The following is a 15984-nucleotide window of genomic DNA, read 5'->3' on the forward strand; positions in this document are numbered from 1 at the left end:
GTACTGCTTTTAGATCGTTTAAGCTTTTGTCATGGAATGTGCGCAGTTTGGGCAACCCGATTAAGTGCAGTGTGGTGAGTGATGCGATCATGTCCGCGCTCCTTGCGTTGCCTATCTTCAAAAAACCAAACTCCAAGACATTAACGATCTCTCTACTAAGGTTTTCCTCCCACCTTCCACTTGATCTCTGCCGTGGGATCCCGTGGTGGAATTCTCACCGCCTGGAAAAGCTCAACCTTCCTGCTCCACCCCTTCATCACTGGGCGCTACACCCTCACCACGGTGCTCGCCTCCACCACATCTGACCAGACTATCACCATCACAAACGTCTATGCTCCATCCGACCACCGTGACTCGTCTATTTTCCTACAAAACCTCAATAAGCTCCCTTAGCATGTCACTGGCCCCTGGCTACTCGTCGAGGACTTCAACCTTTGTCGGTCAGGCAAAGACAAGAACAATGGCCGTGTCGACGCCCGGATCAGCCACAACTTCAATGAAAGCCTTGATAACCTAGGTCTTGCTGAAATACCACTCCTCGATCGCCTCTATACCTGGTCCAACAAATGTAACATGCCCACCGTCTCACGTCTTGATCGGGTCTTTGCGAACCCTGCTCAATGTGCAGCCCAGCCCAACACAACACTCACATCCCTCCCTCACCCAACCTCGGATCATACCCCCTTGCTCGTCACACTCTGCACTACCATCCTGAAAGCGACCGTCTTTCGCTTTGAAAATGCATGGTTGAACAACCAAAACTTCCTATCTACTGTTCTCTCTGCGTGGTCCACGGCCTACCCTCAGGCATACGCTGCTGGCCATCTCGCCGGCTACCTCAAGGCAACTTGAGCTGCAGCAAAGGTTTGGAACATGCGTAACAGGGTGCCTCCAGCTCTAATCCAAAACTGCAAATTCATAATTTTGCTTTTTGACACACTCTAGGAACACGATGCCTGTCTTCTGAAGAACTGCAGGTCCGGGCACTCTGTCAGGATTGCTTGGTCGTGGCCATCAAGGAAAGCGACACATACTGGAAGCAACGAGGTAAACACCATGCAATCAAAGAAGGGAACACAAATACACAGTTCTTTCATGGGCATGCTACCCAACGCATGCGCCGAAATCATATCAAAGGAATCGAGGTGGACCGTGTGCTAGTAATGTCTCACCAGGGGAAAACTGCTGCACTCACAAGCTACTAAAAGGGGATATGGGCACTACAAGCGTCTCTGACTAGGAGTTTGATGTCATCGCTCTGTATTAGGACAGTCGGAAAGCCTCTAATGTGCTAACTGCCCCATTCACAGAGCAAGAAGCATTGTTGGCCGTGTGTGCAATGAACTAGAACATTGCGCCTGGGCCAGATGGTTTTGGTCCTAGCTTCTACAAAGCAGCTTGGGAAATGGTAAAATCTAAGGTCATGGCATTCCTCCACACGTTCTACAGAGGGGAGGTAGAATTGGCAAGAATTAACAGAGCCTACATGGTGCTACTGCCAAAGAAACCTAGTGCTTTCACAGCGGATGCTTTCCGCCCAATATGCCTGCAGAATTGTTGTGTCAAGATACTGGCCAAGATCCTTACCTCTCGGTTACAGGCTGAAATTGTAATGATGATTGACCTTGATCAAACTGGTTTTCTCAAGGGAAGATCAATCTCGAAAAATTTCATCTATGCCACGAAACTTGACTTTGCCAAGGCGTTTGATACCGTGAATTGGGAAGGACTGATGAGGATCATGGCCACTCGGGGGTTCAGTGACCAATGGTGTGCATGGGTTTGACAGATACTCCACACCTCCCTAATAGTAGTTTTGGTCAATGGTTGCCCTGGTCCATGGATCCCATGTCGTCGGGGGCTTCGCCAAGGTGATCCCATGTCACCATACCTTTTCCTATTGGTTGTTGATGTTCTTCAAGCCATGATCAAGCAGGACAGTGGTGTTCATCACCAACTCGTAGAAGGAAGTGCATGTCCCATATTGCAATACGTGGACGACACACTCATACTCCTTTGGGGACAACTGCAGAATGTCATCTAGCTACGAGCTCTGCTAGATCAATTCTCCAAGGCCACTGGACTGATGATCAACTTCACGAAGAGCACTGTAGTGCCGATGCATATCTGAGACCAGACTGCCTCCCAGTGTATTCGGGCTCTTGGCTGCCGACAGGAAGGTTTTCCTCAAACGTACCTAGGCTTGCCACTCTCTTGTGCGAAGCTACGGATCAATACTTTTGACCCCTACATTGAGCGAGCCGACGGATACTTGGCAGGATGGCAATACTTCCTCCTGAACCCGATTGGTCGCACGGTCTTGATCAACTCCGTTCTAGACAGCCAGCTCATATACCTTATGTGCACCATCCCGCTACCTCCTAGGTTCATCTCCAAAATTGATCAGAGATGGCGAGGCTTCCTATGGGCTGGGGAGCAACGAGCAACCAAAGCTTCCTACCTCGTGGCCTGGGAAAAGGTTCAGGAGACTCGTGATTAGGGTGGGCTTGGCATCACCAACCTGAGTGTATAGAACTCATGCATTCTCTTAAAGCTTCTGCATCGACTGCATCATCCGCAAGGCTTGTCATAGGCAATATGGGTGCGCCGGCATGCTAGTATTGCTAGTCTGGAAGGGGAACTCATGGGCCAACACTGGGACGCACTTCGGGAGCTTCTGCCACTCTACCAAGCCATCACCACGGTGGAAATGGGGAATGGCTGTTCAACATCCTTTTGGTTTGATATCTGGCATGACGAAGAGTGCCTGGCTGACAAGTTCACTACTCTCTTGAGTCACTGCAAGCGATCCACTCACACAGTCCAGGAAGTCCTTGATCTTGGTTTGGAACCAGACATGGTGCCACGCATGACACCCATCGCTAGTCAAGAGCTTGATGCTGTGTGCCGGATCAGGGAAGCTGTTAGCCACTCAGTCGATGAAGACACGCGGCTCTGCCCGTTTGTGGTGCCGGGAGGGAAGCTGCACACAGAGCCATTGTACAAACTACTACTGGCTGGCACTGACTCCTCCATATCCAAATTCGTCGAGCACCGCCTCGAGTGCAATTTTTTGCCTGGCTTCTTGTCCAAAACCGAGTACAAGGCCGAGCCAACCTCCTGAAGAAGAATGTGGTAACAGAAGCTACCTGCAAGGTGTGTGGTGCAATGGAGGAGACAGCCACACATATCATCTTTCGGTGCTCCTTTGCCCAAGCTTTTTGGCGGGCACTTCAGTTTGAACTGCTTGAGGGCGTCACCACCACAACGCTTGATGAGCTACCGTGCCCAGCTCACATACCTAGCATGCACTTTGAGACCATGGTTCTGCTGTGTTGTTGGTAGCTCTGGAAAAGAATGAATGGAATTGTCTTCCGCGATGAGCACATGACACTTTGGTAAACACTGATGGCCTGCAAGGCGGACGTGGCGTTGTGGCGCTGCAGAATGAAGCAATCAGAAACTAGCATATGTGATGCATGGTGTACTCTGTTTACTACGATAATGTAAACCTTACAATGTAACTCTTATGTAAACACTATCATGCGGCACTATCATGCGGGCCGTTATGGGCCATTTCAATGAATCAAGTGGGGGATTCTCTCCCCCTCCGTAGAACATTAAAAAAAAACTAAATCATTCTAGGATTCAAAATTTGAAAAAAAAACTAAGTCATTGTTACTTCCTCCCCTCAAACTTAGTATGTGCATGTATATGCGGCAATCATTTGGCATTGAATATAGATAATAAATAGGGGCAAGTGAGATCATTTTGCCTCCTTATTAATCTACTATCATTTTCTGCCTCGTATTTTTCTTTTATACAATACTAATGCCAACGCACCTATAGGATTAGCATAGACATTAAGAGCATCTCCAGCAGTCCCCAAAATTTTTTTTCCAATAACTAGGGAATATCCCAATATCACTTTCATCATTATTAAGAGAGTTACTTTTGCAGCCTCCCAATAATCTCATCACAATCCAACTACTGTATTGAGAGAGTAACAACTCCTCCTTTATTTAGGGAGAGTTGGGGTGAATTATTAGGTTATTGGGAAAAGGAAAAAGGTAAAGGGAGACTGTTGAAGCACTGTTTTCTTATCAATTCTTCCAATATGGTAGTTGAATTGGGAAAATGAAGACTGCTGGAAATGCTCTAAGACCTGTTTGGATAGAATAAACCATTGTGGACGAATATTATCTAGGAATTCATAGTCCACAGGAACAGCTGCACATTTTGCTATCGGCACCGTAGGCAGAGAAAGTAGGGGTGTGTTTGGTTTGAGAGTTGAAGTGGGTTGGGTTCGTCCCTCTAAGGGAATATACCGCTGGGATGCGGGTTTGATTGGTCCGGCCAAAACTAAGGAATGCAGCCGACCCACTTTGATGTCATATCGTGTCCGTCTGTGAGTCCCGCAAGCGAGCTCGTTGGGAGATGAGCAAAGCAGGAGCTAGCCGGGAGGGGCACGGCGGGCCATGGGTGAGCACTGCTGAAGCTGCACGGAAGCCAGCAGAGGCAGTGAGCGGCGGCACGGTGCACGGGTGCAGGCGCGGCGTAGGGCGGCGAGCGGCGGCGCGATGCAGGGGTGGAGGCTAGGCTGAGGCAGGGCGCGGGGAGAACGGCGGTGTAGGAGGCCAACTTGAGTGGGAGGAGGGAGCAGGGGTAGCACCTGCAAGTCCACAAGGAGTGGAAGCTCGATCCCCACGTGATGCAGGAGGAAGATAAGGCTAGCAGTGGAAAAAGAATTAAGGAAGAAGATGATGACATACGGGTCCCACAGATGATAGTTGGGCTCCACGGAATACTGTTGCTAACCGTGTGAAAATGGTTGTCATCTCATCCCTTCCAACCTTTACAATTAAACAAAAAACTGGGATGAATCCATCCCTCTCAACCAAAAACGAAATGGGTTCAACCCAACTCAGAAAACTGGGATAGACCCAACAAGGGGCGGTCCTAGGGCCCGGCGACCCTGGGCTCTGCCCGAGCTACGGCGCCACATCTGCAAGAGGATAGTTGTTTTAGTCCATGGCTTCTCTGCCTAGGCTCCAAACGATCCATGGGTCCGTCACTAGACCCAACCCATTTCACTTAGTCTCAAAACCAAACACATACTAGGTGATGCAACAGAAAAGAGGGACTATGAGAAGGTGCCTTGGGTGGCACAAGATGGATTTGGTTAACACTACGTGAAAAAGTTAATGGTGATGGGGCGGTTGGTGACAATTGTCACATGTCCCAGGAAATTTGATTTTAATATAAAAATATGGGGTGATAGAGGACATGATATATTCACTCCATCCTAAATTACTATTCGTAGCTTTTCTAGATACATAGCCTTTGATAGACCTGAACATTTTAAGCCCGGACTCAGCCAGCGAACCTGATCCAAGCCTGATGGGTTTTGCCCGCCCACGCTAGTTGCCGGGCCGGCCGTGGTCTGCGAAACCAAGCCCGAAAAAAAATCGAGCTGGCGCGAGCCTGCCCAAACAATTAATTTTATTTATTTTTCAACTAAAAAAGAACAGGCGGCTCGAGCCTGACCCGAGCCCGGCCCGACAACCCCCATAGGCTGTTTCGTGGGCACAATTTTTCAGCTCGAATTGAACCAGGCTTTTTGTCAGCTCGGCCCAAGCTATGCCTAACCCGTAAAATGCTCAGGTCTAGTCTTTGATATGCACCTAGATATATATTATATCTAGATACATAGCAAAAATTATGTATCTAGAAAAGCCAAAACGAATAGCAATTTGGGACGGAGGGAGTAGTACTTTGTTAGAAAAATTAGTTTAAGAATTCTTTTCATCATTATTTTTAATGTAATTTTATCTCTCCATGGTTAATCTTGCATTATTAGATGTTCAATCATAAAAAAATTATTGATGTTTTTTAACATAGATTATGATGTCGTTAGCCACTCCACGAAATTTGAAGTCAAACCCCAGCTTGTACGCAGAGAAACAAAAAAATAAATCACATTATTATTTACCATTTTTTTTGTTTTTTAGCATTTTTTGCAAAAGATTCTCACAAATACGCTCCTGGCGGAACCAACTCCAAAAATGGACCCTTAGCTTGGCGCCATCCACGTTGGCGCCAAGCTTATACGTCTCGGCGCCAGCCATCCTGGCGCCAAGCTCCATACGCAGCTGCTGATGCGGATGCCGCCAAGCCTTGGCGCCGTGCATCTTGGCGCCAAGCTTGGCGCCATAGGCCTTGGCGCCGAGCAATTTACCCCATGCCCCCTGGCGTTTCAAACGAATAAGTATAATTATTCCGAGGAATGTGCAATAAACTATGCTCTAGTCAACTAGTTAGGATGTGGGCTTCTTATCCTGAAGACTTGAGTTCAAACCCCTGTGTTGAATATTTTTTTCTACATTTTATTTTTTTTTCAGCACCATAACGACATCTAACATCTTAGCACTTTGGCAGCAAGAAATGATCTCCTGAGGTTTCAATCTAGACTTAGGTTAAAAAAAATACTTGAGTACGGTATGAATGATTCTAAATATTTTTTAGTGACGATCAACCCTGGTATTGCTCTTTACCAACGTCTTTGGTTCTAGGATTTTGTTTCTCTATATGTTTGTTTTTGTCCATCTTTGCACTATCAATAGAACTTCAGCACAGTTACACCATAATCAGTTGCGCTCATATATACAGTGTTGAGTTGTTCATCAAGTACGTTGATTCAATGGTGCATACGATGTTGTAGCAACACGACGGCACGACTGCACGAGTCCTCCCGTTCCCGTACCACACGAGATTCCGACGGAAAGGGTGGCAAACCAAAGAAAAGGGATCGAAATTATTTGCCGTACTAAATCATCGTCACCGTATCTAAGTTGATCAGGTTTCACGTCGACGCGCATGCGTAGCACCGGACGTAGGTGTTGGCCGTTGTGTATAGCTGTAGCCTTTCGCACAGGGGTTTGAACTCGGATCTTTGGGATAAGAAATCCACGTCCTAACTAGTTGAACTAGAGCATAGTTTATTGCACACTCCTCGAAATAATTATACTTGTTTCGTTTGAAACGTCAGGAGGTATGGGGTAAATTGCTCGGCGTCAAGGCCTACTGCGCCAAGCTTGGCGCCAAGATCCATGACGCCAAGGTTTGGCACCATCATGGATGAGCTTGGATGGCGCCAAGCTCCCCACGTCGGCATCCGCGTCAGCAGCTGCGCATGGAACTTGGCGTCAGGATGGTTGGCGCCGAAACGTGTAAACTTGGCACCAGCGTGGATGGCGTCAAGCTAAGAGTCCATTTTTGAAATCGGTTCCGCCAGGGACGTATTTATGAGATTCTTTCGAAAAAGAGCTAAAAAAATGAAAAAGTCGGGCAGAGCATTACCAACCGACCATTTCATAGCTTTGAAAAGTAAAGGGTTAAAAAGAAAAGGAGATGGTAAAAATCGGGGCTCGGGAGCACATTGTGTAGGGTAACTAGTAAAACAGACTGAATAAACTTTTTTTCAATAAACTTTTTTTTGAAACTATAGACTGAATAAACTCTGAACTGAAGAAAAAAACAAACAGAAAAAAAAGGAACAGACTTGGTCGTCGTCTCGTCGAAGCATGCTAGGAAGATCCCTCCCCACAAAATTATACCGCTACGGCAGCTGCTACCTGGAATCTGACCGTTTGCTACTGGAAATGACTCGGCTCCTCAGATGAGATCTGGATTGGCGGCAGACATCGGCATCCACCTTGACACCCAAAGTACCGTTTCTTGTCAAAAGATCGGGGAAAAAAAACGAACCACTACTACCTCGGCTAAAAGTCGGGCACCTTTTTTTGTTTTTTAGTCTTTTTCGAAAGATTCTCACAAATACGTTCCTGGCAGCTTGACGCCATCCACGCTGGCGCCAAGCTACAACATCTCGGCACCAGCCATCCTGGCGCCAAGGTTCATACGCAGCTGCTGACGCGGATGCCGACGTGACGGGGGCTTGGCGCCAAGCCTGGGCACCGTAGATCTTGGCGCCGAGCAATTTACCCCGCACCTCTTCGCGTTTCGAACTAAACAAGTATAATTATTCTGAGGAGTGTGCAACAAACTAAGCTGTGGTTCAACTGGTTAGAACATGGACTTCTTATCCTAGAGACCTGAGTTCAAACCGGATGGCTGGCGCCGAGACGTTGTAGCTTGGCGACAACGTGGATGGCGCCAAGCTAAGGGTCCATTTTTGGAATTAGTTCCACCAAAGGTGTATTTGTGAGAATCTTTCGAAAAAGGTTAAAAAAATAAAAAAAGTCGGTTGTTATGTACGTCGAGCTGAATTTTTTTTAGAGGAGGCTCCGTTCCGAGCTAAGCTGCGCCACTAGTATCCTACTAGTACGTACTACCGTGTATGCAGCACCGTAGCGCGTAGCATGAAGACACTGCGAGTCATGCATGCACATGCGTATCCCGACAAAGGTACTCCGATTTTCTGGATAGGATATGTTGCCGGCAAGACGCATTGGATTGACAACTTTGTTGCTGACAGCTAATTACTCCATCCATCGTTTTAACTTTTTTATGTATCAAAAATACTAAAATCGCCTACGACGTCCAAAACGCTAAACCAATGAGTCACCCTTTGTTTGGCATTTAGACCGTTTAAATGATATTTAAACAGGATTAAACGACCTAAACAGCTTTGTATAATAACACTAAAATATACATATTTATATATATAAAAGTCAAATATGCTAGAAAATCTACATATTTATAAATATAAAATGTAAATATTCTACCAAATAATTTTTTGGAACAAATCTAAATCCCACAACACATCGTATACTTACGATGCTAATTACTTTAGTGTTGACTGTGGTAGTTGTAATCCTCCTATTGACTAAATTATGAATTAAATGGTCATTTAGCTCATCTAATCACGTTTAGTTTAACTTATTCTGTTTAAACGGTTTAGACGGTTTTTAACGATTTAAACGGGTTTAAACGGTCCAACCGTTTTAGGACCTAAACGACATGGGAGGTCTTTATTTAACGTTTAAATGCCGTTTAGACGGCCCATTTAGGCGAACAACTGAAAGAGGGAATCACGATTTCACTTATTTAAGCTGCAAGTAATACTCAAAACAAGGAAATTTTCGTGCATGGTTGTTACACAAGAGTGGTGGTAAACGCCGGTTGGCCTTACGTGTAGGTGTAGATCAGGACGTGTCTTGGATCGGTGTCAGCTACCTAGGCAGGTACGCCAAGATGCGGCAGCCGCTGTTTTTCGTCTGGCGAGATGCATCATGCATGCATGCATACCCTTTTGGGAAGGGGACCCTGCTGCAAGGCTGCACTGGCCTGGCAACGTATTGGTGTCCAAGTGCAATGCATGTGCAGACTACTTGTCCTTTGCCATCGAGTTTCCCGTGTGGACCAAAAAAAGATCTCGTCTTGTCATTCAAATCTTATAATTCAGCTCGCCTCTTCATGGACACTTATGTCCCTTTTGATTAGATTTTAGATTCTCGAAATCTAGATTTTAGGTTAGTTTTCAAAAGCTGGATTTTAGGTAGAATTTGAGTTGGTTGTTTGGAGAGTAGATTTAAGAATCCAAATTCCCTTCTCTCTTTCTCTCTCTTATAATCTAGCAAAATCTATCCAAAATCTACCCAACTCCAGCTTATGAGATTTTGAGAATCTAGATTCTAGATTTCAGATTCTAGGACCAAAATCTTTCCAAAAGCTGGGTGGGATCCACACAGGCGCTAGAAGGTGCTATTCTAATTAAGCTCCTCATACAATGAAGGTAACAAAGATGCATAGTTTAGATTCACATATAATTGAGCACAGAGATTACTAAAGTCATTATAACACATCTTACAATGTTTTTTTCCCGGATAACCGAGAGTCATCGTTCTCCTTTAAATGGTTTCTCAAGCGTCCAATGATTTTATAGTTTATGTTGGAACAATCTCCGGGGGGGTGAAAACCAATTGGTGTAACCCATAATCCCCAACCAAAATTACTGCTGTTTGTAGCTATCTCAGAGTGGCCACCTGCAGGCGGTTGACGTGTAGCTATTGATAACGCAATAACAAATTATTGCTGTTTGTAGCTTAAAAAATGTTTGAAAATCAAGGTACTCCTTTTTTTTCAAAACGAAATTGTATACATCTTCATAATTCTATTTGGAATTGTAGGCACCAATATTTTTTTTCTTTTTTTGTGGGCATGCAACATCCCAACATTCTACGGGCAGCGCAGCTCCAAAAAAAGCTCAGTTGCCACGCACGGCACCGAGCACAGGAAAACATAAAAAGAAAAAGAATTGCCGCACATCATGGGCTACATTTCTATGGGCCGGTGGTGGACTTCTACACGAGGAGTTCGAGTAATACTCAATTTGGGCGCAACCCTGCCTTCCTTCTTCCACCTTTGGCGTCTCGAGGAGAAAGAAGGGGTTCCCCCAACGAATCCGTACTTCCGTAGCACGCACCTCGATAGGGTTTCGGCCACCGCCATGGCCGACGCCGCGCCGTCCATCCCGGCCGCGATCGACTCCCTCCAGACCTACTCCACGGCCCTCTCCGCCTTCACCGCTGCGTGGCGCGCCGTCGAGTCCCATGCCGCCGCCCTTGACTCCACCCTCGCTGCTCGCCTCGCCGGCTTCTCAGAGCTCGAGCTGATCTGCTCCGCGATGGACGGCGCTGGGCTCCGCGCGCACCTCACCCAGCATAGGGACGAGCTCAAGGAGCCCGCGCGCGCCCTCGACGCCGCGCTCCTGGTGGCGCCCGATCCGGGGCTTCTAGTCCTCTCCGCGGCCGCGGGTTTCTGCCGCGCGCCACCGGAGGAGGCCAAGAGCGATGGGGACATCAAGGTGTCCTACCGCCTGCTCATCGGCCTGCTCGACCGGCTGCGCGCGGTTGGGGTGAAACCGTCGCCGGAGGCGTGCGACGAGGCCAGAGCTGTCGCGGCGGACTGGAAACGAGGCAAGCGGATCGGGCCGGACGTGATGTTTAAGCAGGAAACAGTCGCATTCCTGCTTCTCGTGGGGGTGTTTGGGCTGGTTGAAGATGTGGGCGGCGCCGGCGAGGTGCTAGATCTGGTTGTGTCGATCGCCGGCCGGGAGCGTGCTGTCGATGCGTTCGTCGGCCTTGGGCTCGACCTCGACCAGCATATGCCAGGTAAGCCACATTTACTTTGTCGACGATACTTTGCTGGTTTCATTGTGTTCTTTGGAGTACGGAATGCTAGGATTATTGTTGTTTGTGTGCTGAATTGTCCAACCAAATTGGGCAGTCACTCATCTGGCCTGCAGATTCAGGATGATGCTTGTAGTCGTAGTTGGCTTATATGTTGTATGCAGTGATCCGTGCTTGGGTGTTTGATCCTGGAGCTAAAGTTTAGTCCGTGTCACATCGGATATTCGGATGCTAATTAGGAGGACTAAACATGAGCTAATTACAAAACTAATTGCAGAACCCCTAGGCTAAATCGCGAGATGAATCTATTAAGCCTAATTAATCCATAATTAGCGAATGTTTACTGTAGCACCGTATTGTCAAATCATGGACTAATTAGGCTTAATATATTCGTCTCGCGATTTAGCCTAGGGGTTGTGAAATTGGTTTTGTAATTAGTCTATATTTAATACTCCTAATTAGTGTTCAAACATTCGATGTGACAGGGGCTAAAATTTAGCCCGGGGATCCAAACACCCATGCTTACTCTTTAGGGCTTGTTTGGAGAGCTATCCTCCTGTATTTTCATCCCTGCCCTGATTGTAAGTTACATTGACATGGATGCGGGTGTCAGTTGTCCAACTTGGCTGTGAGTATTCGATTCGACATATTTTTTGGGGACACGCAAAAACTCGATGGTCAGGATATTTGGCACCCTTTAGTTAACTCTCAATTATCCTTTGAATAATTCTGTATAATTTCTAAGCTAACTCACTCATGCTTCAATCAATTCAAGTCAGACTTCATTAAACTTGATAATTAATCCGTTCAAAATTTGCATCATTCAGATAATCTTTCCTACTGGATCGTATTCAACTTGACTCGGCCATAAATCGACAAACAAATTTTGTGTTTGTGTTTGTGAGAGAGCATGCTGCTGTTCCTTCTTCCTAGTTCTGTTACTGTCTTATCAGTATGTTCTACGAGTACGCATGATTGCACGTGACTTGGCTTGATCATAGCTTCCTAGACGCTGCCATTTTTTTTCCTGTTTTAGCAATCTTGTTGCTATTGTTATCATCTCATATATCTTGTCAGCAATTGTATTTCTTCACCTGTTCTGTAAGACTTTAATGTGTGTTGCACTGTTCTTTATGGAATCTTTTGAGCTGTGTCTTAACGGTGTGTGCTTCTCTATGAATGTATTGTTTCTTTCCATCATTTTTCTCACATTTCATAAATTGAATCTTTTGTTACTTGTAGCTTAGGAAGATTTTTGGATGCTTATCGGGAGGCAGTGAATGTCTTTGACAGCTCTGCTTATAGCGTCAAACATGCTCATGAGTGTTTTTTAAGAAATAACACCTTACATGATTCAATCATAGGCATATGTGTATGTCACGTATTTATTCACAATACGCTATAATCTATGCTTCAGTCAGGGACAGCTCTGTGTTTGCTATTATAAAAGTTCATGGCAGTAATGTTGTTTTCTGTTCCACTTTCAATGTTTGTAATTGTTCTTAGATGAAAAAATTGACCTTAAGATGAAACTTTTTCTTTGCACCAGTTCTCATTGAGAAAATGACACAAAAAGGTAAACAGCTTGAGGCGGTCAAATTCATTCAAGCTCTTAATGTAGTGCACAAGTATCCTTTGTTGCCTGTTCTGAGGTCGTACATTAGTGCTGCTGCATTAGCTGGGAAGATGATCCAGATCAGGGGAGATGATCCTGCCTCTCAGGCACATGTCTGCTCCAGTATTGTTTATTGTGCACATTTTACATTGTACAGACAGTTCTTATTTCCTAAACTATCTTGGACTTTGGCAGAGTGCAGCTGATTCTAAAGAGCGCACGCTGCTCGGAACATTGCAGAAGTTCATTAAGGAACAGAAGCTAGAAGAACTGCCTATTTTGGAAGAAGCCAACAAGCGATTGGCACAGTTGGAGCAGCTAAGTGCAGAGAGAAAGAGAGCTGCTGCTGCAGCAGTAGCAGCTGCTCAACAAGTTAGCAAGAACATTGAGCAGCAGCAGAAGATACTGCAGCTCATGCAGCCTGCTAAGAGATCAAAGGTAGACAATGTGGTGCAAGGTTCTTCAGGCCAGAACGTCCATTCAGCTGGAGTTCCTAGCCAACAATTTATCCTGAGGCAGAGCATCCATACTGCTGTAGCGCCAAATCGGTATCAAGCTGCTTTAAACCCGAATGTACTACCTGTGATTACTCCGATTCCACAAGTTGTTACTGGGAATCATCGTCCGGTTGGCATCCAAAGTCAGGTCCCTGTTGCACCTGCTGTTCTGACTCAATATGGTGGCTTGGCAGATTATGAAGGGATGTCCTCCAGACCATATAGGTCCAGCACTCTAGTTCCTGGACCAAGTGCTTTGAATGTTCCGAGTGGGCACTCGCCGTCAAGGTCAAACCTCTATTCTGGAGATCCCCTCGTGGCTGTCTCCCGATCATCAGGCAAGAGGGGTTCATCTTACAACTATTCTTTGTCCAACATGTCAACTTATGATCCTAAATGAAGAGGATTAGGTTCATGTACCTGGAACCAGTGAACTAACCTTGGAAAATTGGGTTCCAGAATGAGCCCTGGTCCCTTTGTAAACGCCAACTGTTCGTTGTAAATAACAAAGGTCATGGATTTGTATCTGTATAAAAATTTCTTTGACAAAATCCAATAGATATTGTAGGAACTCTAACATGGAGTCCGACCGGAAGGACAAATTGCCTGTGTCATTTTCTCTTTAAATTCACACGATCTTCTTATGCTACAACGGACTGGTTGTTTCAGCAGTTTGCGTTTTTTGAGGTACTACTAGGTCATTTTAGTTTTTTTATTCATAGATATTATTATGCTTCTAGACAGTGCATATTTAGGTGCATAATAATATCTATGAATCTAAAAAAGTCAAAATGATCTACAATTGGAACGGAAGGAGTACTTTGATGCAGTTTGCATCTGTGAGTAGATGAAATTTCTACGTTCTTCCTAGTTGTTCCCAACAACGATGGCCAAAATATTGTTGCTGTTTTTCGCGGAGACATCCTATATAATAGGTAGAATAGGAGAAACAATAGAGTGCCCTTACGTATATAGCTTCATATCGGAGATTTATATGGATTCCGTCTCACAATCCAAACTAGATATTGCATTCTTTGCGTCAGAGAGAGAGAGAATTACAGGGACCCACTCCTTTGTAGAGAGAGAGAGTTACAGGGGCCAATGCGCTGGAGCGGGACGGTCAATGCAGGGGATTCATGTCGCCCGCGTCCATTAATGTATTCGTGCTATCGAGAGTCCCAACATGAAGCACAGATTCGAACAAGAATGTTGCACACTCGAATGAAAAAATTCGATACCACAGTTCCTCATTTATACTTCTTATTATACGTATTGTGAAATCAAGCCTATAGAAACAGTAACCGTGCACGTAGCTTACTTGCACAGGTTATGATCAATGTTTTAAATAGCAGGTTGAGAGGATTAGCGGCAAAATTCTAAAACAAGCTAGCGAAGCTAAATGAGGCTATAGCAAGCTATAGCGGCTAAATTGTACGTGAAAACAAATCTGGCACCCTATCTTAAATAGCTATAGCGGACCATAGCGGAAGATTTAAAACCTTACTCGTGATAAAAACAACAGCATTGCTAGTGCCCGGACGTCAATCAGACACTTCGTTGCAACATCGAAACAAAACATCTGCAGCATCGAAAATCTATAATTGCAACGTTAAAAAATATGCGAAAAATAACTACACCGTTCGATTTCGGGATAGAAAATTTCCGTCGCAATATGAACACTATATTTTATGCAACATTCATTATGAAACATGCGGAAACAATAGTTGTAACATCGATATTTAACTATTGAAATATACGTTGAGGTGTTCGATTTTTTTAAGGTTCCGGACACCAGAGTCTTAGCATTACCGAAAAACAACTACAACAGCAAAAAACATGGACCTCATCGACTACACGAACACGTACTACTACACACTAACACACAAGACACACAAAACGCCTCCTCGCGGCACGGCCTACGACATCATCCCTTGATCTCCCTTGGACTACCACTACATGACATACTCGAAGAAGAATTACTACAGGACAAACATCCCCGGCTAGTACAGCATGGCGTGGCCGCGCAGGTGCCTGTGGGTCAGCTTGTTGACGACCGTCATCACCGCGCGCGCGTGCATCTCGCGCTGGACCGCCGCCGGGAGCCTCTCGATCCGCCGCGCCAGCGCCCTCGCCTCCTGCGGGAAGTGCTGCATCGCATGCCAGTCAACACAGCAGTCAGCTCTCTAAAAGGACCCAGCCACAAAGCACCGCACGCGCGCATCAAAATCAGCAGCGACTTACGTTCTTGCCGGCGTCGAGCAGCTTGGAGACCACGTAGTTGGAGTAGTTGCCCCGCACCAGCTCGGCGAGCGCGCGCTCGCGCAGGCCCTGGAACGCGGCGAGCAGGCGCTGCAGCGGCACCTTCGTGCGCGCGAGGAGGAAGCAGGCCTCAACCACGTAGCTCCCGAACCGGTCCGAGGACACGGTCACCACGTCCGCCGCCACTCGGTCGGTGATGGCCACCTGGAGGAGCTCGCTGCCGCACTGGATGGCGCACTGCAAGAAGTAGTTGCTGCGCCAGGCACACGAGATCCCGTTAGTTTCATTCGCTCCGTCGTGGCAAGACAAATCATATATACATCGTTAGACGGACGAGCGCGCACCTGTATTGGCCCATGGCGATCTCGACGGTGCGGCTCAGGATGATCTCCTCGAGAGCGCGGAGCTCCCCGTTCCTCGCGTGCTCCAAGCATTCTGCCAGGCATCTCGACCCGAACGA

At 46.3% G+C, this 15984-nt stretch overlaps 1 protein-coding gene across 2 annotated transcripts; it reads left to right on the forward strand.

Annotated features, from left to right (window-relative positions):
- The first annotated feature begins 10348 nt into the window (after positions 1–10348).
- On the forward strand, positions 10349–13867 carry LOC117839267 (FRIGIDA-like protein 1). 2 transcript variants are annotated; one of them, XM_034719563.2, is made up of 3 exons: positions 10349–11135; positions 12703–12881; positions 12964–13867. In XM_034719563.2, exons 1-3 carry the CDS (start codon positions 10472–10474, stop codon positions 13663–13665), a joined length of 1545 nt encoding a protein of 514 aa, XP_034575454.1. In that variant the 5' UTR covers positions 10349–10471; the 3' UTR covers positions 13666–13867. The 2 variants fall into 2 exon arrangements, with proteins under 2 accessions (XP_034575454.1, XP_034575455.1); XM_034719564.2 differs by having other exon boundaries at positions 10350–11135; positions 12703–12875.
- The last annotated feature ends 2117 nt before the right edge of the window (positions 13868–15984 follow it).

The sequence above is a fragment of the Setaria viridis genome, chromosome 9 (assembly GCF_005286985.2).
Source record: "Setaria viridis chromosome 9, Setaria_viridis_v4.0, whole genome shotgun sequence".
NCBI classification, from domain to species: Eukaryota; Viridiplantae; Streptophyta; class Magnoliopsida; order Poales; family Poaceae; genus Setaria; species Setaria viridis.

What these genes read in the sequence shown, in the direction of transcription:
- LOC117839267 (XM_034719563.2), top strand. Translation starts at nt 10,472, where the DNA reads ATGGCCGACGCCGCGCCGTCCATCCCGGCCGCGATCGACTCCCTCCAG. An exon ending in CCTCGACCAGCATATGCCAG is followed by an intron (nt 11,136 to 12,702) that starts GTAAGCCACATT and finishes TCTTTGCACCAG; the next exon opens with TTCTCATTGAGAAAATGACA. An exon ending in ATCCTGCCTCTCAGGCACAT is followed by an intron (nt 12,882 to 12,963) that starts GTCTGCTCCAGT and finishes GGACTTTGGCAG; the next exon opens with AGTGCAGCTGATTCTAAAGA.